The sequence below is a fragment of the Amblyomma mixtum genome, chromosome 4 (genome assembly GCF_055824585.1).
Source record: "Amblyomma mixtum isolate Tamu chromosome 4, ASM5582458v1, whole genome shotgun sequence".
Lineage (NCBI taxonomy): Eukaryota > Metazoa > Arthropoda > Arachnida > Ixodida > Ixodidae > Amblyomma > Amblyomma mixtum.
Window position 1 is genome coordinate 130,523,498 of NC_143015.1, and position 27,510 is coordinate 130,551,007.

At 45.9% G+C, this 27,510-nt stretch overlaps 1 protein-coding gene across 2 annotated transcripts in view; it reads right to left on the reverse strand.

Annotated features, from left to right (window-relative positions):
* LOC149348220 (GTP-binding protein Rhes-like) overlaps positions 1-27,510 on the reverse strand; it is a 75,640-nt gene that overhangs the window by 2,926 nt on the left and 45,204 nt on the right. Inside the window, exons 2-3 of one of the 2 annotated variants that reach the window (XM_089588008.1) lie at positions 17,073-17,313; positions 6,799-7,094 (exon numbers count right to left, since the gene is read on the reverse strand). In XM_089588008.1, the coding sequence (XP_089444134.1) occupies positions 6,799-6,996 (198 nt within the window). In that variant the 5' untranslated portion in view covers positions 6,997-7,094; positions 17,073-17,313. The remainder of the gene's footprint in view (positions 1-6,798; positions 7,095-17,072; positions 17,314-27,510) is intronic. The other variant, XM_089588009.1, reaches the window with a different exon arrangement.

A 27,510-nucleotide genomic window follows, 5' to 3' on the forward strand; every position in this document is an offset into this window, starting at 1 on the left:
GTCCCACCCTGCTATGATCTGTACAAGATCGCAGTATCTATAAATAAATAAATAAATAAATAAATAAAAAATGGCTTTTCAGTTAGGCATATTCAATTACCTCGATGTTTTGAAGCAATTTTAATGATGAAGTTTTGCACTGTATTTATGCATTTTTGTTTTATATACAGACATGGATTGCCCTGTCCGCATACAAGTACGCATGCTTAAGCGGACAGGTACAAGCTGTGATGTGTGATTTGATACATTAATAAAATTAATCATGAATTACGAATATAATACACCAACACAAGAACTGGCAAACGGTCACCTACTGGAACTATGTTATTATTCGTGAGCTTTTATTCCACTTCAAAAGTAAGTTTTAAGCAGCAACGATAAGAAAACAACGCTTCGAGTGCGCTGCGACGTTCGCTAGGATGACTCATCCCCCTTTTGCTGACGCGTCGACGAGGTGACGGTCGCTCCTCTCCTCATCCGGCTATTCTACACAGGTGTCTATCTCAGCGCCTACTCTGCCACCGGCGCATATGTCACGGGAGACGTTTGCAGCTGGCGTGAAGCGACTCTCCGTCTCCCTGGGCGCTAAATCACTCGACGCGGGCGGCCCTAATGTCATAACGGGCAAGATATACTGCTAGCCGGATAAAGAGCCGTCTCTTTGCCGGCTCTCTTGCGGAGCAAAGTATACAAGGGGTGGTCATGAACGCTGTGAGAGAGCTCTAAGGCCTTTTTTTTTCGGCAGCACATAGCCTCCGCTCTCAACTCCATCTGTGCGCGCCTGTATACATTCACATTCTGTGTCCTCAGCAGATCCTTTGAAGGAGGGATTGCCCGATTTTTTTAAATTTTTTCCCGCCAGAATGATCCTTCAGAGAAAGCAGTCCAAACTTCTCAGAAGCTCTGGTAATCGCTACGACAGAAAGAAGATTCCCCGAACAATAAGTTCCTGCAAGACTCGTTAGGCTGTCGCTCAGTCTCCGGTTATGTCCTGGTGGGCTCAACTCTTCGTCTCAGCGAAGAAATACCGGCACTTGTCGTGACAGGCATTCTCTACAGCACCGTCTCTTTTCGAGCAGTGCTCACAAACGAGCCAAGTATAAAAAGGAAGGCTATAAATTTATAATTTCTTGATTTTTGCAATCGAAAGTACAACTGCGTGACGACCCCATTCCATTTTCCAGTATCTATTGCACCATCACTGTCACATGGTTCTGCGTCCGTGCTCAAAAGAACGTCTCGTCAAAGTAAGCTCACCTCATTGAACACGCGCTCTTCTAAAACTCACCCCATTCGGGAGGAAGGAAAATCACAAACAGATAAATCTTATCGGGCGAACTGCGAACACAAAAGAAAAGTTCTGGAAGATTCACTTTACAATTCCCCCGGTACAGTCTAGAAGGCATCGCCCCGCTTGAGTGCACTTCACCTGCGTCTCGCTTGGTTGCCTCAAAGCCCGGACAAAATGAAATGAGGAGCAGGAAAGGATAAAAGCCGAAGCTTAGCTTTCGCACTCTTTGAAGCGTGTCTTGGTTTATTCCGCTCCCCACCGCTCAACCTTGACCTTTGGCGCCCGGGAGCGGAGCAAGGGAAAGCTGAGCTTCACTTACTTCGTTTTCTATTCAGGAGAGTCTGTAGTGCGATAGCTGCCCTTTTCTATTCCGTTTAGCCTCAAACTCTGAAAACTCTTCAGTGGAGCCTTTGTTCTCAATGCGGTGGCGCGGATTCAGTCCCGGGAAATTGCGATAATCCCCTCAAAAGAACCTGCGGGGTCTGACAAAGAGAAGGCAGGTGGTTGGGATTTGGAAGCGATAAATCCTCTCGTTTGCCGAGCGTCTTGGATCGAAAGTGAGGTGGTGTGAACTTTTCACAGTACTGTTTGGAGGTGTGCTTTCAAGCCACGGATCGACCTAAAACTTCGAGAACAAATGAATGGCTGCCGGGAAGAGCAAGATTAAAAGAAAGGGGAACAAAACTTAATGCCGGCGAAGTTTCAGAGCGATTCAGTGAGGAAGGAATTATTCATTAGCATCCACCCAAGCGCAGCCATACGGCCAGAAAGGAAAGTTTTGCAGCTTTCACAGAAACTTCGTAGTTAAAGAATTGTTTCCTGGTAAGGGAACGAACCCGGATCCACCACCTATCCATGAATTATTTATTTATTATTTATTTATTTATGTACACCCGAGGTCAAAATACTGGCCTTAGTTGGAGGGGTGAAATAGGGACAAGGCATGACAATGCAAAAAACAAACAAACTCACGAATAGGTTTCAGGTCGTAGCAATGTTAATTTAAAGATGTAAATTCTGGGGCTAGCGCATTAACTAACACAAAAAGAACAACCGCACCTTTGAATTTACATGCAAGCGAATAAATCGCTGCCGCAAATATCTGAGTGTAGCACATACATCACAGAATGCAGAAATTTGATGTAGATACAAATATGACAGTGAGTTGTAAACACTGCTTAGAGTTTAGCTAGTTTATGCGAGAACAAAAAAATTCCATCTCATGCAAAGTTTGTTGATTGCAACACCTCAACAAGGTTGTTCTGTTTACAGTACCAAAAAAAAAACTATTCATGTGCGATTCTGTTGTAGAAAATATTTCCGAAAGCGAAATGTTGTGTGTTCCTTCCTTTGTGTTTACTGACAGGCTTTGCATAATGAAGTTGCTGTTGTTCGATTATTCCATTTCTAATGCCCTGTAAAAGCTGCAGACGACTAGCTTTACTCATGTGTTCTAGTGTACTGATTCTGATATTTCGTCAACTGCAAAGGTTTGTGAAAGCTGTATACCTTTCCTTCGACGCTGCATGGTTGCGTTTTAGTGGATGCTAATCAGTAATTACTGCCTTATTACAAATGCACTCCACCTTGCTACATTCCCTTAAAAACTGGACGTATCAAGCGATGTCTTAGCAGTATTGCTATGTGGTCAAGGCCGCAGAAATTTCATGAAATTGTCTTTTAGACCAGATTCTCGTATTTGAAGACCATCCTCTATGTCGCATGTTCGCATTCGCTTTGGCTGTAGTGGAGACTTGGAAGTTAACCAACATCTCTCCAATACATCTCTCCAATACATTAGAGATGGTAACTAGACGTAAAGTACTTATGCAGCATTGTTTTGTGAAAGACGATTCATTTCATCAAACAGCGTCAGATATGGCTCGTATCCGAACCTAGATCAGCTTCTTTTCGTTTTTTTTTCGCATTTCAGCGCGTCCTTTTCAGTGTATACCAGTGTTCAAGTACTCCTCAAATCGACATAAAGCAAGCGCTTCAGACATGCGCTAGGAGGCAATTTGTTAGGGGCAATACTTTGAACCGTGAACGGTAGGAATGGCTTCCTAAATGAATCAACGCAACGAGAGATAGTAGCGCACACATACCACTTTGTGATCAAAAGGTGTGTTTGCCCTTGGAAGTTTTGTTGCAACGAAGAGAGCAAAAATAAGACGGTCCCTTCGAAACCTTTGATAAGCAGTACAGACTTCAAAGGCGCTTCAAATTACTTCGCTTCATGGTGCGAGGCGCGAACTTTGAAAGCAGCGTAAACGCGTTCAGTATTATTTGCTGCAGGCGGGGATTACGCATCGAGATTAACTTAGGCGTCGGTAGAGATCCAGTGGAGATGTCCGTTTCGTTTATTTCACGCTCCCTAATTTTTTTCCTTTTCTACTGATTTTGTTTCAGAGCCTGCTTTGCGGTGCTCAAACTACCGGGTGTAGCCAAGATATTTGAGCTTCTTGAATAACTATCTGTTTGGAATGCACACCAAACTGAAGGTGGAGCCAATATAGCGCTACGCATTTCAATATGTTGTCCGCAATGCAAGTAAACTAGATAATGTCCGCATGGTTCCCTTTTTCTTATTTATCCTGTCATGCAGTACATACCGTTTACAAGTTCCATTGTGTTGTTTCATAGACCCAAATCTTCGAGAGCAGCCGGCTCTGTTGGCAGAGTCCAGCTTTCCGTGATATTTTAATAAATATTTCCCTATACCCCTTCTCCTATGGTACTTACGCAGCGCCTGTTGTTGTGTACTGGCGTTCTACTGTGAAACGTTTTCAGGGCGTCAATTGATTGTTTTCGCTCCAAGTGAAGTCGGTTTTTTGCGGTAGGTTAGAAACTCCGGTGTTTTGTAGAGGTTGAAATAATTTAAGGCAACTTGTGCTGTCATGTAACTCTAAATTATTCCAAACTGCACATACGTGTTGCATTGTTTGTCTGCTGAAATCAGTTTGAGTGTCTTTTCCGCCACCACAGTGTAGGAGATCTCTACGGTCAACAGTGCGTTTGTGACGTCTTGAACGTTACCAGTACGGCATGTATGTATGCATGCATGCATGCATGTATGTATGTATGTATGTATGTATGTATGTATGTATGTATGTATGTATGTATGTATGTATGTATGTATGTATGTATGTATGTATGTATGTATGTATGTATGTATGTATGTATGTATGTATGTATGTATGTATGTATGTATGTATGTATGTATGTATGTATGTATGTATGTATGTATGTATGTATGTATGTATGTATGTATGTACGTGTGTGTGTACGTGTGTGTGTGTGTGTGTGTGTGTGTGTGTGTGTGTGTGTGTGTGTGTGTGTGTGTGTGTGTGTGTACGTGTGTGTGTGTGTGTGTGTGTGTGTGTGTGTGTGTGTGTGTGTGTGTGTGTGTGTGTGTGTGTGTGTGTGCGTGCGTGTGTGTGTGGTGTGTGTGTGTGTGTGCGTGTGCGCGTGTGCGTGCGTGCGGGTGTTTTGGAAACTGAGGCGGATGCACCTTGAATAGCACACCTACTCGACATTTCTTTTTTTTTTTGCCTTGGCGCTTTTTGTGAATACTGTGCGCATGCGTTTAGACAAAAAGGCCACAGAGAGAAGAGATACCTGATCTCAATTCAGTTATTCCGGTTCAAAGCGGACAAAAGCAAGGCCAGAAGCGTTCCAGGCAAACACGTGCAGGCCCGTTTCATCGCTCCGGTGACCCCACACGGCTGTCAGCGGCCAGCCGATCAAAACAGACCGATTAAACGCGCCTAGTAACTCTTTTACGACTGTACAGGTCCCCGTATATCCAGGGCACGAAGCGCTTGTAGCGATATCTTAATTCTGTTTTCTCTGCCTCGAGAGCTGATAAATGGGTGGCCCTTCCTGGAATAAAATGTCAACATCCTATCGCTGCCTGATAGCCGCATACGCATGTACAACCATGAGCAAGAGAGGGAAAGAGATATGTGGCCCTGGAAGAGTGGCAGAGACCAACGACCCAGTTCTGGGCATCTGTCTTTTTCTCCCACTACTAGGGGCACGTGCATTCGGGTTCCGACGGGCATGTAATAAGTCGCCGGCAAAGATGGGATCTCAGGGTTATAAGTGCGACATCGAGCGATGGTGGACGGACCACGCGAATAACATACAAACGTCAAGAAGCAGTTTTCAGCAGCTGGCGGGTGTATCAATTTCGAGTTTGCCGAACGGGGAATTCTCTACGCGACCAATACAAAAACAAGCGTCCTGGTTAATGCTCTGAGTGAAAGCGGAGTTCTTGAACGTTTTGTTTGGGCATAAACGGAAATTTGTGCGACGCAGCGCGGGACTTGTCGTTTGAAAATGGGCACTCTACTATCACATTTCCTTTCACAGCTGAAATCCAAGTTTCATAAATAATGCTGTCTGCCCGAATAGTGTACAAGGACGGAGCACTAGCGGGAATAAATACTGGCGTGCGGAAAATCAACCTTATGCCAAACACACAATGAAGGTTGCCTTTTGCCATGAACGTCTCTAGATTAATTTAGATCACTTTTGGGTTCCTTAATGTGCTCTAAAATTCACTGCGCAACGATTCATGCGATTCTACAACTAGAGATGCATAAACCACGACCTATAAGTCCTCCATTATATAATCTAAGCTTTTCTCTAATTCACAAAAATTAGCAGCTAAATAAACAGGAACTGAAGGCACCTCAGAAAGACTCGCCGATGTTTCAAAAACAGTACAGACATCTATTAGAGTGACCTTGGCGGCCTCGGCTGGTTAGTTTTGTGTGTTTGGCATCGTGGCACCTTTACCGAGCTGCTTCAGGAAGCTGCAGCTCATTATTGCATTGAATAGATTGTTCATTTGTGTAATATAAACTTGTTCGATTCCTTACCGCCCTTCGCCCACGCGAGAAACTGTGAGCTCGGGCACTTTTTATTCACTGTCCTTTTTGTTGTGTATAACCCCTCGCGTATCGCTACAGTGTTGTTTAGGACAACAGTTGTCCGCTTCCCGCCCGCGTTGGAGTATAGTATACGGAATATAATGTCCGAAGCTTATGTGATATCCATACGTTAGCGTAGTCATCCATGTATGGACGTACAGGCGCGGCAATAAGTAAACGGAGCACGCTATTGCGTTCGAAGTGCAATCACGCTTTCTCCACTGGTAATGAGGAAGCGTCGTTTGTCTACAAGAAAGCCCACCAACCTCCGCTAGCAGCATGCGCGCACCACTGCTGGAAATTTCAATTAGGTGACGTGTGAAAAATATTCGAAGACAGTTGCGTGCTCCGTTTACTTTTGTCCGCGCCTGTACAGGTGCTAATGAACAAAAAGTGCAGTAACTGAAGAATAACTGTTTTTAAAAACCTGGGACGTAAAATTGGCTATAAAATTACTGTAGCAATAACGGACAGATGGAATTCAATACAAACCTACGCTTTATCCACTCTCCGTGATTTTGCGCCCATGACCCCAATATTTTTTCAAGGCAGTAGCTGCCGAGAACTCACCTCTTCGACGGTGGCGAAGTAGTCGACGGGGAACTCATCGTAGAGGAACTGATGCACGATGGCCGTCTTGCCCACCCGGGCCGCTCCAAGGACCACCACCCGGTACTGGTCCTTGGCCGGGTGGCCACCGTTGTGGCCACCTTCGTCGTGGGGAGGCTGCAGGGCCGACACCGAAGGCACGTGACTTGTGCCGGGCATGCTGGCAGCTGCTGGTCCAAGCAGAAAGACGATGTAGCCCACGGGTCTTGGTCGACTACGTAGGCCCCACCGAAAGGACTTGTGGTCAAGTCTTCAAGCTGTGGAGACAGAAGAGAACAATTGGAGGTTACAGAGGAGCTCAGAGACATGTTTTCAGGCGAAATGCTTTGAAAACCAACGACAAAGTCACAACAAAGGCTATCACGAGCCAGTTGCCTCCAATGATGGTCAAAAGACTGACGGACTTACCGCCTACCCAGGGGCACCGCCCAACTACCATGTCCTTGTTTCTTCTAGCCCTGATGTTAGGCATGACGGGTGGTCTTTTGAACGGTAAAACACCCTTGCCTTGAACAGCGTCTCATCCACCGCACTACGTTTGCCACGCAAACCTGCCACTCGCATTGTGAAGTTTTGAAATCCACGTGCATTTCTGGAAAGAGCGCGGACTCTGCTGCTTTGAGCTTCCAGAGACTCGGTGGATGATACGAAATTTCAGAATCACAGCTTCTTACAGAAATTCGCTCAAGTCACATTTAAAGAAGCAATATTTTGACACAGCGTGGAGCACTTGTTAATAAAAGGCGCAATTTCAGCTCAAGTAGCCCCCGCGGTGGCTCAGCGGTTATGATGCTTGGCTGCTGCCTCGAAAGAAGCGGGTTTGTCCCGGCCCCTGAGATTTCATTTAGATGGAGGCGAAATGCTAGAAACCCATCCTCTGTTTCTGTAATTTCTACCCCAGGTGGTATAAATTATCCGTATCTCTCCATTACATCGTCCCTCGTAGCCTGAGTCGATTTGGGACACTAAACCCCATAATCCCCCTCAGCTAAAGTGATTCGGTTGCAGCGAGTTCGTGTTCTATGCTAGTGCTTCACCTATAAGGCGAACGAAGCCCCAGCTCTCGTACAAGTTAGTTAATGCAGCTACCTCTCAGTTAGGCGTAGAGAACATCCTCGCATGCAGTTCAGCCAAGCTTGTGCATCGCATCGAGAGATCCCCTGCAGGATACGCAGTTCGCGGAACTCTGAGTTCCCCACCTCAGAAGTACTGAATTACTGCTCCGGGGGCGAACCTAGCACGAACGAATGTGGGCTGAAAGCTATCGTATTTCATCTGTTTCGCTTCGCGCTGAACCGGCCTTCCACTTGCTCGCACAGCTGCTGAATTTCAGCGCTCCGCGAGGTCCCGGTGCGATCGCACTTACCATGCACACTTGCCTGCCCTAATACATGCACGTTTATTGTTTCATTAGGTAGACTGAGCGGCGAATGGCTGTTTTTGGGTGAACGACAATATTTCCACTTGTCAGCAAGAACGTTCAATTCTACACTAAGCACTTTTACTGCGATAACTGTACATAGTGTGGTATGGTACCTGCTGCTTTTACGCGAAAACGTTTAGGCCCCGTGTCGCAGAAAAGCCGGTGTCGGCGTTGCCGTCGGCGTGAAGGAAAAATTAAGGCAGTCGATTACGAGAGGCTCCCATAGATGGCGCCAGCTACACCAGCGGCGGATCTGGAACTTCTGGCCCTCGGGTTGCGAGTCAAGACACTCTACCGCTACGCTACGCAGATACGTTCGTATGGCTTGGATAAAGGAAGGCTTCATAGGTACTACGTGGCGTGATCGTTCACATAATGATTGTGATTGTGAAAGCGCAAACAGTGTCCTTGTCTGTGTGGGCAAGAGCAATAGGTATCCCCCAATTTTTGCTCCTAAAGCTGCATGTCAGCTGTTAATGACGTCGTAGTGGAGGGATCCGGATTAGTTTCGACTACATGGGGTTATTTCATGTACACTGAAATCGCAAGGCAAACTGCCGTTTTTATATTCCGTCTACACTGAAATGCAGCAGCTGTGGCCAGGATTCGACCCCACGACTTCGGGCTCAGCAGCAAAACACCAGAGACACTGAACACGAGCCGACACTTCGTTCAAAACGACGAAAACTTTTATTGAACCAGCGTAGTTTGGTTTATTGGTTTATTGGGGTTTAACGTCCCAAAGCAACTCAAGCTATGAGGGACGCCGTAGTGAAGGGCTCCGGAAATTTCGACCACCTGGGGTTCTTTAACGTGCACTGACATCGCACAGTACATGGGCCTCTAGAATTTCGCCTTCATCGAAATTCACCTATCGCGACCGGGACCGAACCCGCGTCTTTCGGGTCAGTAGCCTAGCGCCGTAACCACTGAGCCACCGCGGCGGGGCGAACCAGCGTAAATAAAGTGAGAGCAAATGTGAAATTTTAGCTTCCCTCCACTGGGGAAGGAGAGTGGTGTACGTAGAATATGAATGCAAAGTTAATTGATCTTTTTGCTGATTATATCTGCCAGTAAACGTAAACGTGTTTTGATGCGTTCATTGTCATGTGTTGAAAGCTTACCAACTTCAGCACGCAAGGCACAGGGGTGGAGCATGAAAAAACGCCGGCTAAGATCGTGGCAAGCTTATCGTGCTTTCTTTCCTATCTTATAATACTGATCTTCTGCTCTTGCACTTGAGAAGTGTGCACCTTGGCGACATCTGATCGACAGCCGTAGTATGCTGTCCGTCTGGCACTTTCGACGGCTACTTTTTTTATATATAATTTTCCTTGTCTACAGTCCTGCCTATAAGAAGCTGCCATCAATAAGTAGATTACTGCTAGAAGCAGACATCCACAGTAAAAAAAAAAAGTGAAAACCCAACCATGCACGAACAAACCTAAGGCGAACACAAGACGGTTACATCTCAGCACTGAACCTAAACCAGTATACCGACACCTCTTGCTATGAACTTCAAGACATGTTAGCCTTTGTGCGATTTTGAAACCATCATCTCTTCTAATCCAAGCACGAAATAAATAGGCGCTGTCATGTGCGGGAGACAGTTCCTCCGGCTTTTGCCGTCTGGGTGGAAGAAAAAAAAAAAAGACGAATGGCTTCAAGCCAGTTCTGTCTCTGAATATCAGTATCGCCCTTTAACATCCGCCTCGGTTTAACGCCAGTGTCACTACGGCATTTAAAGATCGGGTCAGCGGCTTTCTCGAACGATGCAGAGAGCTTCAAGATATAAACAAAGGTTGGAATGTTTTTCTTCTCTATTAACCGCAACATCATATGGCTGACTCTGCGGGAACTTAGAGTTCAATACCAAGCACAGTTATTGGGAGAAAATACAGTACCGTAAAAAGAAAGAGAGCTAATACCACCCACTGTCCTGCCATTAGAGTCGGCATGCGGAATGCATAGTTTGACGTGGACAGAATTCATTCGATGCATCCCAACTGCTGTGGTAGCATTTCGATGGATGCGAAATGCTCTAGGCCTGTGTAATGTGCGATGTCAGTGCCAATTAAAGAACCCCAGGTGGTAGAAATTTCTGGAGCCCTCCACTACGGCCTCCCTCATAGCTTGAGTCGCTCTCGGACGTTAAACCACCCCAAAAATCATTCCATGCAACAGCCGCCGCGGTGGCTCAGTGGTTATGGTGCTCGGCTGCTGAACCGAAAGACGCGGGTTCGATCCCGGCCGCGTATTCGCCAACTGCAGCCTGTACAGCGACAAGGCTTGAAACCACGGTGAATTGATCACGGTGACTGAAGATTGTCACAACGGCTTACCTAAAAGGGATAATATATCCTCTTAAACGGCGTTATATGCCACTAAGCATCACGATTTGCGACCTAAAAGGGAAAAAATTGAAAAAAATGAAATTGAAAAAGCAATAAAATTACAGTACAGAGAGCGGATTCGAACGGCCGACCTTCCATACGCAACACGTGCCTCTAATCCACTGCGCCATAGCGGCGATGTCAAGCCGTCGTTCTGAATGAATATTTATAACCAGCCTTAATGTGGCTGCTACCTGCCGGTGGGCGGCGCTGTCATCGCTGGCTGTACCGGCTGCATTTGGCGAACACGCATCCCGGCCGCGGCGGTTGAATTTCTTTGGAGGAGAAATTCTAGAGGCTCGTGTACTGTGCGATATCAGTGCACGTTAAAGAACCCCAGGTGGTCGAAATTTCCGGAGCCCTCCACCGCGGCGTCTCTCATAGCCTTAGTCGCTTTGGGACGTTAAACCCCATAAACCAAACAAACCATTCCATGCAACAAGCGCAGCGAGATCTGCCATATTATTAGGATTCATCAAAATCGATTCTGTTCTAAACTTTTCATTATTCTCCCAGTGATCCAGTTATACAGCGGGTGTGTGACTTCGCCGCATCCAATGAGGACGGACGAAAAAGTATGCAATAGAAAAAGAACAGGCTTCGCCGTCGCAACAGAGCAGCGGCGGAAGTCGCAGCAGGTTTTTCACCCAGCGCGGCGATAGTAGGTCATCTCCCACGCCACGGGTTTGCTCTCGTCAGAAACGACCTTTTTTGCTAGAGGTGGAATAGCTTTGTCGCCTAAAATCGCGATCTATGGCGACACTCGCGTTCGGCGCCTGAGAAGACGGCCAGCTGTTGCCGAGAACGAGGTCACGGGTTCGATTCCCAGTCTCAATGTCACACGCGCACGCATGCTATGTCTACAAGGATGGAATAGTGCAATAATAGTGACGAAATTTCCTCTTGGGAGCGCTAGCAACAGATAAATGAAACATGACCATCTACTCGAGACGCGGAAACATGAAGAAAATGGCCTGTGGATCAAAGGTGAAATTCTTCCGCAGGCCGTAGGCATTTGCTGGCAAACTGTAAGAATGAGTCATCTAAGATGCGTACTTTGCCGTACTTTTGTCCGTTTGCTCTTTTAGCGTCGTTGCCTTTGGTATAGATTCTCTTTTCAGATCGCAGTCGGCAAATGTCATTTCTTGTTTGCTGCGCTCTTAATCTCGGTTCTACAAACATTTTTCATTCCACATCGGTTCCAGCTACGACCTCTGTTCTACATATGTCATCTGGAACGAGGCTCGTTGCACTTTTTTATGTGGAACAAGAACTATTGCAGCCTCCATATCGTCGTCTTCAGTGGAACTTATGTGAAACACGTTCATATTAGTGTATCAACCACGGCGTCACATACGGTACTAATCACGCCTAGAGGAGAAAATGAGTGCATCGGTAAAAATCCTCATTCCATTAGACAGTTTTCAAAGGCATATTTTAAAAAAACTCCTAAAACTATTACTCTCTTCTGTTTTTCACGTAGCCCTGAATCAACCGGACAATAGAATTCATGCCCAGCTGCTACGCTCGCTCAAGCACTTTTTTATTTTTATATCGTATTCTTTCTCGTGCAACCTTCACCTTTCGCTCGTTCATTCGCCTGTTCCGACCATTACGCCGTCTGCTGCAGTTCACGACTGCTTACCGCCCCACTTCTGACTACGTCTGCATAGTTTGCTGTGGCTCGGCGTATTCAAGAACTGCATGCCGTCTCACAGAAGCGCAGGGATATCCGAATGGATAGATAATGACCGAACTTAATGAATGACGCCAATGAGCCCATATAAGTTCAACTTAAATACCAGCTAAAACTTCGGTTCCACGTACTTCATGGGGAACTGGGCTGTTTTACCTTTTTTATGCCGAACGCGAACTCATGCAGCCTTCATATAATCTTGTTAAGTGAACTTATGTGAAACGTGTTGATATTAGTGCATCAACCCCGGCGTTACATGCGGTACCCGGGTATTTTATTTATCATTAATATTATGGTTTTCTTTTTCATTTTCGGCAGCATTTTTACTACGTGATGCTTAGACGAGAGGGAGAAAGGCATTGGTCCGTATGAACGCTCTATTGTGTTACTATTCGGTTCATAAGATGAAAAACGTTTTCCTCTTCATTGTAATGGGAAGGCGATATGTTTCGCTTCGGCCGGACAAGACCAATAAACGATTTATGATGTGGTGATCACTTACACCCAATAGAGGAACCAAACGCTTAGCTAGGCTCGCGTATTTCATTTAGGCTCCTCGCTAAAAAAAAAGGCTATAGACATTTATAAAGTGATCCTTATTAAATAACCTATGACTGTACACGGCGGACTCTGTACGTTTCATTTGAAAAGAAAGGACATTTCGTAATGATTTTACGACAGAAAGGCGTGCAGAATGACTACGATGAGCAGAAGTGCACACAGGGCACAGGAAAAGTATCGGGGCATAGAACCGTATGCTGCAGGCCGAATAAAAAGCCATGTGCATCTATGCGCCAGTAAAGGCATTAGTCTAGCTTTGCTTTTTACCCGCGGTGGATTTGGAGCTCCGGCAGGTTTAAAGCGGCCTAGATTAGTGGAGCAAGTCGCTATTGCGGCGGTTTTTCAGTGCATCAGCAGCTGTCACAGTGGGTCATTGCAACTCGTGATAATTGCCTTCGAAACCGGATGTCGAGCGCCGCCGCGCACCTGTTCGAGTACTAGAACCCCCCCCCCCCCCCCCCCCCTTTTTTTTCAAAAAAAAAAAATGCTGGCGTTTTAGCATTGCTAACCACGAAATATTTCGCAAAGGCAGGTTCTTGTGGTTGTTGTGGTTCTTGTGGTTCGTGGGTACCAGCGCCACGTACTTGAAAGGGTGATTGAAAACGAATTTCCTTTCCTTTCGGGACTTGATGGAAGTTGATGAAGACGACGACGTGCAGAGCACAGCGCGAGAGTGTGTTGCTATTTTACACGAGGTGTGATCGCTTGTTGAAAGAACAAAAAAATAGCATAGTGCTTTCATGCAGTGGCCAACGAAGCTGATCTGTTCGTGGGGCCGTGGGTTCGAAACCCAGTCGCGGCAATACTTATTCTATTTCTCCTGGTTAGCCAAGGTCACAATCATTAAATGTCTTTATTTCTCGCCATTTCCCGCATCACGTGACTAACTTCAGAGACTTCACCACACATCGGCATTTTCCAGGTCAGAAGGCCAATAGTGCTTTCGCACTAAAAGAAAAAAGAATGAAAGAATACAGGTATGGGAGGTAGCGCAAAACGAGACAAGGGACAGAGAAAGACACACAAAACACAAGCGCTAACTTCCGACTGACAGAGACCTAGGCGACCAAGATGAACGTGACCCGAGCGGCAAGCAGGCGGATGCGCCCGGAAAAAATAATAAAAATGGGGTGAACGAGAAACAACGGACAAACGACTCTGCGATTATTTAAGAAGGTCAGCTCTCTTTTGGTCAGGGAGATAGAGGGCTTTCTGACACAATTATCAACCAAGGCGCCTGTGAAGAACCTGGAAGTTAGCGCTTGTGTTGTGTGCGTCTTTCTCTGTCTCTTGTCTCGTTTTGGGCTACCTCACATACCATGAATCACAGTTACCGACTCGAACAAGTTTCTACCCTTGGGAAAGAATATAGACCACACCCATATGACAACTGCGTCTTTGGAACACACGGTCTGCTGTTAGCGCAATGTTCTGGCTCCTAACCCGTTACTGGCTCCACAAGGAAAAAAGAAATTAATTCAGAGCAAACAGATAACGGCTAGTCGCGGTGGTTATGCGGTAATCCGCCACTGAGGGTCAACGGTTCGAATCTGACCGAATTTCAAAGGAGGGAAGATACAAAACCAGTCATGTTGTATTGGAATTTCTTGAAGATCAAACAGAGGGGGGGGGGGGAACTAAGTCTGAGCCCTACGCTACTGCGCTCTACGCGTCTCAGTGTGCAGCCTATATACCTTTCTTTCGGGCAAAGGAGATGTTGAAACAACTCTTTAGGGTGTCGCTAAATCGGTTTCGCTGTCGCTTCAACCGCGCTAGACGCAGGTGCACACAACAGTCCACCCGGCAGTATGGCGATGCCCGGGGGAGCCCTTGCTGAAAAGGCCTATAGACCCATGAAAATCAATTCCGTAATAAAAAACTCAAAACAAACAAAAAAGTAACTGCACATATTGCAATCACCGTCGAACGACCTCACACGCGGCACATTTTTCTGAACCAATAACACCGACTTGAGGCCCTAACGCGAAGCGAGAACTACGCAATGAGCGGAACTTACAGAATAATCAGTGAGGTGTAACAAGTCAAGCGACGACAGTGTTCTCGTACTACGCAAAAAGTTTTCGTGTAAAACAAGATTAAGCTCCATGGCTTTTGACCAGGGCTTTATTCTACGCGCCCAGAGTTCCTAACAGCATGTTCGATAAACCACATCGGTGCGCATCAGTCTGCTATATTAAAATTGATAACTGCACCGGTGCACATAGGGTTCCCCTATACTGTAACTACACCGCATTTGATTGGTTTCGGGGCATACTATTCATGCTTTGCCCCGTGTTCCTCATCAACAACCCGCAAAAAACCTACTCAGTGCACTTAATGAGGGCAAGTTGGTACAGTATTCAACACACTTGTCTAGATCGCGCGAAAGGTACACTGACTTGTGCATTGACGTCATTTTCGAGCAACCTGGGGCTCCAAACAATATGATCGCAGTTGCGTACTCTCCTATGAGTCATGGTTTTCTTCTCATCCTTCTCAAAGCTCTGTTCATTCGATGAGACATCGGCAAACACCATCCACGCGCTGAAATAGTTGTCCGGGTACGTAGTTAGTTTCTGGCCTCGAAACAAAAGACGATGAGAAGAAAGTTGAAAAACAGCGGTTGTGTCGTCATGTGGCGTGTACAGGACCACGTCGTAAAAAAAAAAAAAAACACGTCAGCTACATATGGATAAAAGTTGAAATTATGGCAATTGCGGACTATACAGGCTGTTTCACCAAAGATTTTACACAATATTTGAAAATATGCCTTTTGAGTGAGAAGAGGGCTTTTTTCAGCATAGCATTGTCAGCGGTGAAGTACATCAAAATATAGCTAATACGTGCTGATTAGGTGGCAGGTTAACTGATATTGAATAGTTAACTTTTTACCTATTACTGTTAGGCGCCTTAATCACTGAGAGGCGTGCAACCCAAAGTAAGTGATATCCATAGCAGTTTTTACAATCTCAGAAACGCGGTTGCCCTCGGCGCTAAGGCCCAACAAATTTTGACTATTTCGACGAGTCGCGTGTACTGGAGAGGTTGCTTTGCCTGAAAGCTTCTCGAAAGCGCATGTATTTTGGCGCGATTAAGGAGTCTAACACTAATAGGGAAAAAGTTAACTATCCAATATCAGTTAACCAGCCAGCTAGTTAGCAGGTCGTAGCTGTATTTTGATGTACTACACTGCTGACAATGTTATGCCGAAAAAAGCGCCCTTCTAATACAGAAAGCTCACTTCAAAAAATTGTGTAAATTCTTAGGTGACACACACTGTATATAGGTGCGGACCATTATAGCATTCGCTATTTCAATTTCTTACAATAAATCTTGAAATACCTATCGCAGCTCTGTGTACCGGGTGTGGACAGTCCAATAAAACAAAAAAAATATCTTCCGGCCAAAATCAAGTGCTGTGGACTATACACCGCGTGAGGTCTATATGAAAGAAATTACGGTAGGTTATCCAGGTAAGCTTGCAAGTAAGGAAGCGTTGTTTGAAGGAAAAGAATAAAACCTATACAAAAAATTCGAGGGCACACTTAATCTCCTCCTTATGGTCATGATGCAATACCGTAATAGACTAATTGTCATATATGGAGACGGTCATTCTATACTTTGCCTTCATAGATCCCTGGGAGTTCTCATACCCCTCCTGGTGCAGTGGTGTGACGTCTAAGCGGCACGTCACTGCCCTGTTATGGCAGTTGCTCCCAGCGGTGGGCGTTGTGCGGAACAGGTTGCTGTTGTCGATCAACCAGTTATTAATTTAACTGCCACCTTCTAATGTGGGCAGTTTTCTTACTATCCAATGGGCAGGTTGTGATGACACCGTAAGGTCACGTAACTTAGGTAGCACTCCTGCCTCCTAGGTTTCTCTCTGGGGACCACCTGCCAAAGCCATGGTCATGATGTTTCACTCACAACGCCTACAACGCAAACCCCGACACCGGATTTTCTGGACAACAAGGCCTTTAACGTTATCGCGTTAAAACAACTGCACTTCTCTAAGCAGTCGGAGAGAATGCCTTTCTACGTCATTTGCACGAAGCGCTCCATGTGCGTATCAGCAAACTTATTTTCTTACGACTTTCGCCCCGTAATTCAACAGCGATTTAATAGCGTAATTCAACAGCGGCGATGACGAAAAGACAGTTACCTCAGTTGGCGATGGGAGCGACGGATGGCTTGACTACCGCAGTCTAAAGATGCTCCGCCTACGACGAACGCAGGCCTCCAAGCCGATGCCGCACTCGATCGCTGAACGGGTCTCAGCGGCGAAGCAGCAGCTACTACGTTTCGCTGGGGCCGCGAGCGGAGCGCGCCAGGCAACGGAGCACGCTCTCGTCGTCGGCACACCGAAAGGCGACGGCGAGCGTCCTTAGGTCAACAGCGAGCAGCTGCGCCAAGAAAGGAGACGGGGAAGAGAAAGAGAGGGAAGGTGAAAAGAAAAAATGAATGTTAGCAAAGCAGACGAAAACAAAACAAAAAAAGTAAGCCGGTTGAGAAAGGAAAGGTGGCGGCTCTGAGCGCGTACAACAAAGCGCGCTTTGAGATCAGTTTCGAAGCGAATGAAGCAACTACGAAAGAGGGAAGAGTGAAAGGGAAGGCACTAAAGGAGAAAAGAACGGGACGGTTGCAACAGGGGCCGGATGAGTGCCTGCAGCCTCTGAACACACACACTCTCTCTCTCAATCTGTCCCTCTCTCTTACACGCAACCTCTCACAATTTTTTCGTTCTCTCTCACACGTCAAAACCGTACAGCGTTGTGAGAGCGACCCCCAGCGCCACCTAATTGGGGTTTTGTCAGTGAGAGCTCAAAGGCCGATGATGGTTGGTTTGGTTGGTTTATGGGGTTTAACGTCCCAAAGCGACTCAGGCTATGAGGGATGCCGTAGTGGAGGGCTCCGGAAATTTCGACCACCTGGGGTTCTTTAACGTGCACTGACATCGCACAGTACACGGGCCTCTAGGTCTAGGGATTACTGCTTCACAAGTACCTTACAACACTTTTTTTTTCTTTCGTGTACTATCGGTCCTACGGGGATCAAGATGAGAAAAATAAAACAATAACAACAGTCAAGCATAAAACGCAATCGTACTTAAGCGGGAGCGACCATGAAATCGAGCAGAAATTTAACGTCAGTAATAAATACCACTGACACAAGTGAACCGCAGACCTTAAGCGCTTAGAGCTTTCTTCCCACCATCGCAACGTACGCCGGAACTTTATTCGGATTACATGGTGTCCTCAGAAAAAAAAAGGACAAACATAAAAGTGAGTGTTCCGGGGAGTCCTCGGGACACTTTTTCTCAGCTTCAGGTCTGGCCTCTTTACTACGCGTTGCAGGGGACGTCGTATCGTTGGCAAACCATTTTTTTTTGTCTAGCACCGCCATACTCATCATTACGTCACGAAATAAATTATTAGCGATGTCCTTGTCGTGGGCAAATTCTGATACACCCGCATTTACTCGACAGTCTTACACGTGACATTCCGGTCGGCGTAGGTCTGCATCCTCAAATCGCGCTGCACGCTTTTACAGTGCGATGAGGCGTGCGCAGAGGCTGCCAATGCCAGCTGCACGCTTCGCCTCAGCTGTGATCGTGTCCGCTAGCTTCTTTCTCTCATTTTTTTTCCATCGTCTCTTTTTCTCCCCTTTCTTCTCGTCCACCTCTTTTCTTTCTATTTTGCTTCCTCCTTTTTATTCTTCTATTCGTTTCTTTTTCTTTCTATTTTCATCTTCTTTGCGTGCCGCCAAGCACAGCTGCTGCAGTCCCTGTCTCCCGTGCTGCACGGTTTGTTTCGTCACGTGCTAGGCCACATAAGGCGGCCACTGCATGCATATGCGCAATCTAATCGCGCAGATTTCCGAAAAGAATGAACAGCAACAATAACAAAAACAATAAAAACAAAAACAAGGAGAGGGATAGTACTGGTTAAGAGTGACGCAACGATTGCACCGGCACTGACTATATCCAAGAAGCGAGCCTAATAAGGCTGCAGGTCGGGCTGCCCATACTTGGGGATAATGAAAAGCAATAGCTTAAAAAAGCGTGCATATACGCATACATTACATGAACCTGGTTCTGTCACGAGCTCTTCTCGGTAACACCGACCAGGCATGCCGCTTTTTCAGGAGCGGCCATTTATTATTATGCTTGCTCTCCTACGACCTGCACTTTTCATCTTAAATTATTTTCGACTTTTTTTTTTCGTATAGGAGAAATATTATTCTGATGTTCAGACAACAGGTGAAGGAGTCAGTTCTTTTATTTATCCTGTTTCGTCCGACAGAGTCAGTCGGTAGAAAATATGGCGCCCAGGTCTGAAACGCTTGACTCGTTGTACGAAAGGTGTCATACGAAACAGTGATGTCACTGGCGTACTCAAGTGTTACGTAACTAGTGCGTGAAAACGCGTCATTCTCGCATATGTGTTTAGCTTGAAGCTCACAGGCTGGTATTACTCGAAACGGACCACAGCGTTGGCGTCTGACGTACAAAAGAGTGACGTAAGCGGGGCGCAGAAAGGCCGTCGGCACTGGTGGCAATATGCGAAAAGGTTGCATATGTGCTTAGAGGCCAACGCGTACTGCTTCGATACAGTCGTAGCGCTGGCGTCGGCAGAAAAGAAACATCGATCTTTCCTCCGTGAAGTGCGTCTGGTAAGTCTTTGTACTCTCAGCTGTGACGTCAACCACGGTGAGAAGAATGTAAACGGCTAGGAAAAATGGGGGCCAAGTGGAAAGTAGGTTGAAAGGTTCCTTTTTCTCGGTAACCACGTGAGGACAATGAAATTTCGAGATCATGCCTCTGTGGGGCGATGCGTAGTCGTTCATTTTTTCACCGTCGTGGAAAGGAACTGGCCCGGTATATAATTTTTTTTTATTTAAGCGAAGAATCGCTTACGTAACTCTGATTGGTGTCTGCGGACGGCCTTTGTAGCTGTGCAGTAGACTAGCCCTAAACAAAACGCAAAATCCTGGCGCGGGAAGGACGTAATATACGCTCCACTACTTGTTTTTGAGAGTAAAATAAGACACCCGATGCGTGCAGTTTTTAAAGCGAAAGCTTTACTATTTGCACTTTCAAGCCATTGCCGTGACGCGGCGGTGCCACCATTGACCTTTCGCATGACCTCTGTGTGACGTCACGCCGAAGAGCTGGGCGACCATCTCGCGCCGTCTGCGAGTAGTGGCGGTGCCACCACCGGCGGCCTTAGATTAGATTGGATTAGATTAGATTGCATTAGATTAGATTACATTACATTAGATTAGAATAGATTAGAATAGATTAGATTAGATTAGATTAGATTAGATTAGATTAGATTAGATTGTATAACCGATGCATCACCACAAGTCTAACCACAAGCACCACCACCAGCTACACTATCAGCTGAACCATGGCGTAGCTACGGATATTGCTTTCGCAATTACCGGGCTTAACCAAGCTAAGCCACAGCGAATATTTAGAAAGGTCGTCGACTCGCCCTCTTCGCAGTGGTCAGCTCGTAACCTAATTCTTTTCCATATACAGAAAAAGTTGTTCTGTTTTGATCAGCCACTGGAAGACTCAAGTGGTCGCAGAGACGTGTAGAACGGTTTATAAAAGATATCTATGAAAAGTGCGTACAGTTATAATATCCCCCATCAATCTCGCGTCAAGCTGCCGAGCTCGCAGAATACCGTTTGGAAACATTCCGTTTAAGCAGTCATCACGTAATAGACAATTCGACACCAAGGACTGATCGTTTTTCACGAAACAGCTGTTCATGACGATTGTTATTCCTATTTCAATTCATTCCTCAGTTATCTTGGCATTAGCCGCAACCTGTTTAGAGAGGAAGGCCCGTAACATGGCCAGTATAGGTGCTGCAGATATTAGCCACAGTAAAAGATTTGACCCTGCAAAGATATTACCGCGATCAGTTATTCAGTGAGACGGTTGATAAAAAAAGGATTCGCAGAAAACGAATTTCTGTGAAGTACCGTCCGCGAGGAGGTGGTGCAGTGAAGGTGGTACTTTTTCCCGCGTACCATCAGCGAGTAGAATTCTCTGACACGACAAAATGTAAGCACATAGTCATCCTGCATGCCTTTTTTATTTTTTAGTTTTTCTTCATATTTTACTTGTTGCCCGTGTGTCTGTGTTGTCTAATATGTATTTTTTCTGCTTTGATCTGTAACATGATCTGCAGTATGAAATAAATAAATAAATAAATGTTATTCCACGACGTCTCTATTGCGAGTTTGACAGACGCTAGGATTTGAGCGTATCTTAAGATCACATAAGCCTATTAGTTACAACCTTGCCGCCGCGGTGGCTCAGTGGTTATGGTGCTCGGCTGCTAACCCGAAAGACGCGGGTTCGATCCCGGCCGCGGCGGTTCAATTTCTTTGGGGGAGAAATTCTAGAGGCCCGCGTACTGTGCGATGTCAGTGCACGTTAAAGAACCCCAGGTGGTCAAAATTTCCGGAGCCCTCCACTACGGCGTCTCTCATAGCCTTAGTCGCTTTGGGACGTTAAACCCCATAAACCAACCAACCAACCATTCTTTTTGGTTTCATTCTTTCTGAATCTCTTCATTGGAACCTGCTGCCTAGGGCGTTAAGACTAATAACCAGCCAAGCAATACCACGCACCAGGGGCGGTTTTCTGTTCCCTTTTTTTGTTACGTAAGTTGTCGCTACGGCGAAGTAATTACGGCAGTAACTGCAAGGCTTCTCCCGATATAAGGCAGCAACAACCTCAACCGCAAGCCAAGTCGCAGCGGAGCAATCGCTAGAAGTGCGCCTAGATTTACTAGGCAGATTTAAATGTCAGTCTATCTGCTTGGAGTGATAGACAGGTTGTTTTTCTTGCACGTTGTCAAGATAGTCCGAATAAGGTTTGAAATGGCGTGTCACTGCGCAGAGATTTATTTATTTATTTATTTATTACAATACCTTCAGGGCCCCAGTGGGGCGTTACAGAAGGGAGTGGTTAAAAAAAGTATAGACAATGCAGCAAAATGAAAACAAAAAGAAAATGCAAAATGTAGTGTAATACAGCAAAGCAAGAAAAAACGTAAGCTTGAACAAAATACATATCAGATTAGGTAACAAAACAGCCTAGTCAAACACATAGTTTTCCGCGGCATTTTTAAATAAACATGTGTCAGAAATATCGGCAACCAAGGTGGGCAGGTGGTTCCAATCGCTCGCCGTCTTGGGTATAAATGAGTTGAAGTATGGATTGCTTCGGCAGTATGGAATGCGTACCTTGTGGCGATGATCCGTGCGAGGTGATATGAATGATGGTTCAGATAAAAGATCCCGTTTTAGCTGATGATTGTGGTAGTAAATCTTGTGAAAAGTTAGCATTCGCGCGAGTTTTCTACGAAGGGAAAGGCTAGGAAGGTTCAAAGTATTTTTCATTGCAGTTACACTAGCAGTGCGGGAAAAGTTAGACAAAATAAATCTGGCGCTACGATTCTGTACTGACTCTAACTGATTAGTAAGAGTTTCATGTCCCGGGTCCCACACAGAGCACGCGTATTCTAATTTTGATCTAACTTGATCTAATTTGATCAAGTTTGGACCAAACCTTCTGTTTGTTACGCTGTACCGCATGTTATGTTTCCTTTTTTTTCTGTGCACTGTAAAGGCTTCCATTCAAGAACTCTGCCTACACGACACCTCTGCCTCTGTCCTGGACCGCGGTAATAAAACAGCTGACAGTGATGCATTCAGCCTCTGCTGCTGAATCTCAGCTTTAGGGCCTTGCGATTCAGTCGCATGAAAATGTCGACGATTCAGTACAGCGGTAAAATATCATCAATGAGGCAAACGGATCTAGTGCAGCGGCGCGAAATACAGGTAAAAAATATAAACTTTGAGAAAGGGGTGAAAAGTAGTTGAATAATGTTTTTCGCAGGGAAACCAACGCTTCTAATTTGTTTGTTTGTTAATTTATTTGTATCTCCCAAGTCCCAATTGTATTCTTCTAGAAAAGGGGATTTCCCTTTCCCCAATTTTCATCTGCCAACCTAGTCTTGAGACGGACGGAGGGACAGATTTCTCCGACGTAGGGGCTCTAATGATATCACACTGAAATAAATAAGTGAAATATTTGGTTGAAACGAGTTAAATATATGCTTAAATAAAGTATTGGAGTTAACATTTATTTAGAAATAATTTAACCAATGTTCTCATTCTATTTTTTGCTTTGAAATAAAGAGAACGCTAGAAAACGAGAACCTTTTCCTTAGTGAGTCATCCGCTAATGATAAACCCGCGGGCGTGATTTTAAGTCCAGTGAAAGGACGAGCATGTTTCGGAAAGGTTGTAGAATTCAAGGAGCTAAACAACAATAATAAGCGAAATAGCTGAGTCTTAACCTGTGTAAACTTCTTTTTTTTCTCTCTAGATAGTGCATGACCGTTCGCCAACACGCTTCATATGTTGCGGCATTAACGGAGAAACGTTCAAATATTTGCCCGTTTAAGCTGTCAACGCAGTGACTATGGGCCAGCTTTTAGAATAGAAAGAACAAATTATTCCTTTTATATTCTTACTTTTTTTCTTCGTTCATTCCGTGTGTAAAACTTGGTTCTTATAAAACAAACAAAACCACAAGCAGAGGGCTCGGAGGTGGAGAGAAAAACAAAAAAAAAACGTTGTTCCTGCGACAGTAATAAGCTTTCGCGTTTAGCACCTCCCATGCTTTATAATAAAGTCACTGATTCTGAGCAGCCTCACTCTGCGTGGCCTGTTGAACATACGCCTGAGGGCTCTTTCACTATATCATCCGAAAAGCTCGGATTCTTAAAAACCGTTGCAGTTTACTACTCGCAAAAATAAAAATAAAAAACGCCAGCCCGCAACGGCATATGCGTCCGTTGGCTCTCAATTATTTGGGGCGCAACCTTCGCGCACTGACTACGTCACTTCCTGCGCTATGCCGTAAGTCGTGACGAGGACACTGTGCTGTATGATTCATGCGCAGTCTATTGCATGTTCAGAGTAACGCCGCTAGATATCGGCATGAATGAGAGCGTGATGAACATTAGAAGCCTACAGCACTACATCCGCCGCACTTGAATGGCCACATCGCAATGAGGCATAGTGTGCATTGGCAGTCACAGGTGACCTGCCCTACCTCGATTACATGCTCCCTGAATGGGCGCGAATGTCAGCAACCATAGCACAGGGCAATCAATAGGAGCACCCGCCTAACGTAGTGAACAGAGGTCTCGTTTGGTCGCACAGTTACTTCATTTCTCGTTATGAGTATTAGTTGTAACATCACAGACGTTCTCTGCTTAAAAACGAACTTTGAATTCTAAACCACTCAAGTGACGACCATGGCATGCATTTTTCTTTCTGCTGATGCTGCTTTTGATCATGACGCGTTGTTGTTGATGCTGATGCCCACGCCTGTGTTCGTATTTATTCACTTCATGTGCCCGAAATCGTAAATCCAGATCTTGCCAAGCACAGTGGGTGTTTTGGATCCTCAACATCGATAATGTTGAGGATCATTACGAATCAGTGAGCAAGGCGGGCGTTGTTGTTGTTGTTGTTTAGTGCTTCCACATCGTGGCTATGATTCTTGATTCCGAAACGTCAATGATGCTGAGGATCATTACGAAGCAATGAGCAAGAAGGGTGTTGTTGTTTAGTGCTTCCACATCGTGGCTATGATTCTTGATTCCGAAACGTCAATGATGCTGAGGATCATTTCGAAGCAATGAGCAAGAAGGGTGTTGTTGTTGTTGTTATTGTTTAGTGCTTCCACATCGTGGCTATGATTCTTGATTCCGAAACATCAGTGTTGTTAAGGATCACTACGAAGCAATGAGCAAGACGGGCGTTGTTGCTGTTGTTTAGTGCTTCCACATCGTGGCTGTGACTCTTGATTCCGAAACTTTTACGGCGATTGTTCCTTATAACATTGCTACTGATGATATGTTCATATTGGCCTTTCACGCCAACGTCCCTGTCGTTTAGGATGACGACGCTGTGATGCTTGTGCAGTTGATATTTGTTGCGAAGGTTGCTAACTGACAACTGCTGTGACGTCAGCAATAACCTGGCGGAGCCAAGGGGCGACATTTGGACGCTCCTGCCCTCTGTGCACGCCGAGACAAAACGTTTGCTCACTGGTTCTTTCTGGCTGTGAAGGTTAGCACCGCGACACTTGTACCGTATACCTTACTGAAGCTGCCCGCCCTTCGAACACACCCCCCAACCAGATGCTCAGGACGCTGTTGTCATTTCGACAGAAGGCGACGACCGACCTGCAAACCGACCTTCCTAACGACGTCAGCTCGGCGACGGGGCACTGTGAGAGACCGGAGGAACATGGTCCCGGTTACAAGACACCCTCAGTTGCAGTTAGCCCACTTCAAAGGTCTTCAGGCCTTTCTTTATACGTCCTAAGGTAGTAGTAGTTGGTCGTAGGCTGAGAACCCTCACCCTCTTCCCCCATTTGTAGTTATTTATTCTTTAGAGAACCATCAGGGTCAAAGAAAGCAGTGAAGGGGCTAGTGGACTAAAGGACACAAAAGAATGCAAAGCATAAAAGGTGTAATAGCATTGTATATTATATATGTCATAACAATAAGGAAAAAAAATGGCGTGAAGATAGAAAGTAGTCCCCCGGTTGCGCACTATTGCTCTCTCTATCTCCTTCTCTTTCTATAAAGCGTGGTGAAAAACAGTGCAATCAAACAGCCTAAAAATTATGAGCCTATCGTCGCCAGAGTCCGTGCTTTTCCATCATATAGTTATCGACTACTGAAAGTAAAAAGAAAACATTACCAAAACACGCTATAGCTCCCTGCCAGCAAAGCTCGCCGTTAACGTCCATTTTTAGCAACATCTCGCGTGAACTCCGGCAAACCACTGGTTTGTAAATGGAAAACCGGCATCGTTTCTTCAAACTCGTCGGACCTGCAGAACAGTGGCGTCGGGGTGGCAACACACTGCGAAATGCTGAGAGCTACAGAACTTTTCTCTCTGAAAATAACACTCTAGATAAAAAAATACTGCTCTTCCCACGCAAATGTGCCGTCCGCTGTCTCTATTCAGCGCCGGCGCCAATCAGAACACGGCACTTTGAACCTGTTTTGAATATAGCCATGAATTATATGTCTGCCACAGTTCTTCCCTTCCGCTCTGCCTTCGAAAGACGACTGAAAAAAAAAAAGAGGCTAAGTTTAATTCGGGAAAATGGAGCCATAACCCGACGCAGCACGCGACGTGAACCTGACAGATAAAAAGACATAATGCCCGGAAAAGGGGTTGCAGAGGAAGCAAGCCCACTACAAGAGCAGCACCCTTTTCCTTCCGGAGGGAAAGAAATGATGATGGAGGACCCGGGACCTGCCTCTTAGGGAAAGCTGTCCCCCACAAAACGGCCGGGAAGGGAAGGAGAGGTGCGACGCGCGACGTGTAGGGAAAAGCAGGGACTGGCTGAGGGAAAAGGGGAGGAGAGGAAAGACTCATCAACGGGGGTCCACCACGAAGCGAGCCGCCAGGCAGGTCGATAACCCAGCCGAGAACCGAGGCGGGAGCGGGCAGACACCGTAACCACCACCTACATTCACAACATCAGAAGAGCCGACGCTGCGCTAAACTCTGCTTCGCTCTCGACCGAGACAATTTATTTATTTATTTTTCTATCACTGGCTCTTTCTCTTCTTCCCGCAATTTTCTCTTCAACCATCGAGTGTGTTTAGCCGGCGCGACTTAAACGCGAGGAGTAAATTATGCGCGTTCTTTTGAGGAAACAAGAAAATTCGAAAAAACGAAGCGCGTCTTGGCAGGCCAGCTCAGACACCTTTAAGCGCACACTGACGGCCGCGGAAAAAAAGAAAAAAAAAGGTTTTGAGGAAAGGAAGACAGGAAAGGAAGACAGGACGCTACGTGCGCGCGGCTATGTACATAGAGTTTACTTCTTTTGTGATTGTGCGCAGTGGGCGCTCGCGCGCACTTATTTTCGGACAATGCTTGGACATTAGCACGCGAGCGGCGCGAACTTCATTACTTTTGTATTTTGTAAATAGTGTACAAAGCTCTGCCCTGTCCTTTCTTGCTGTCGCTCCCCTCTATACTTCTCCTCACTATCCTCTCCCTTTCCCTTTCATTTCCGCCGGCTGTAGCTCGGGTGCTTAAGATATTAGATAACAGTTGCCGCCGCCGGCAACACTCTTTTGCTTCACTTTTCTATTTTTAAATAAACCACTACCACCACCACCACCATCTGTCTAGCATATCTCCGTGTACACCTGAACCGCGCCCTAAGGGAAGCAATAAAGGAGCGAGTGAAAGAAGGAAAGAAGAAAGAGGTGCCGTAGTGGAGGGCTCCGGAATAATTTTGATCATCTGGGGATCTTTAACGTGCACTGACATCGCACAGCACACGGGCGCCTTTTTGAGTTTCGCCTCCACCGAAACGAGGAACAAGACAAACTTTTGAGCCCAGCACCGATGCCTGAAATAAAGAAAACGAAACCGTCTCGTCAGCGGTTGACCTGAGCGGCTTAACCAAAGCGAACTGCTTTCTTTAGCTCAGGGATTTCTTGTTCATTTGCTAAAGTCGTTTATTT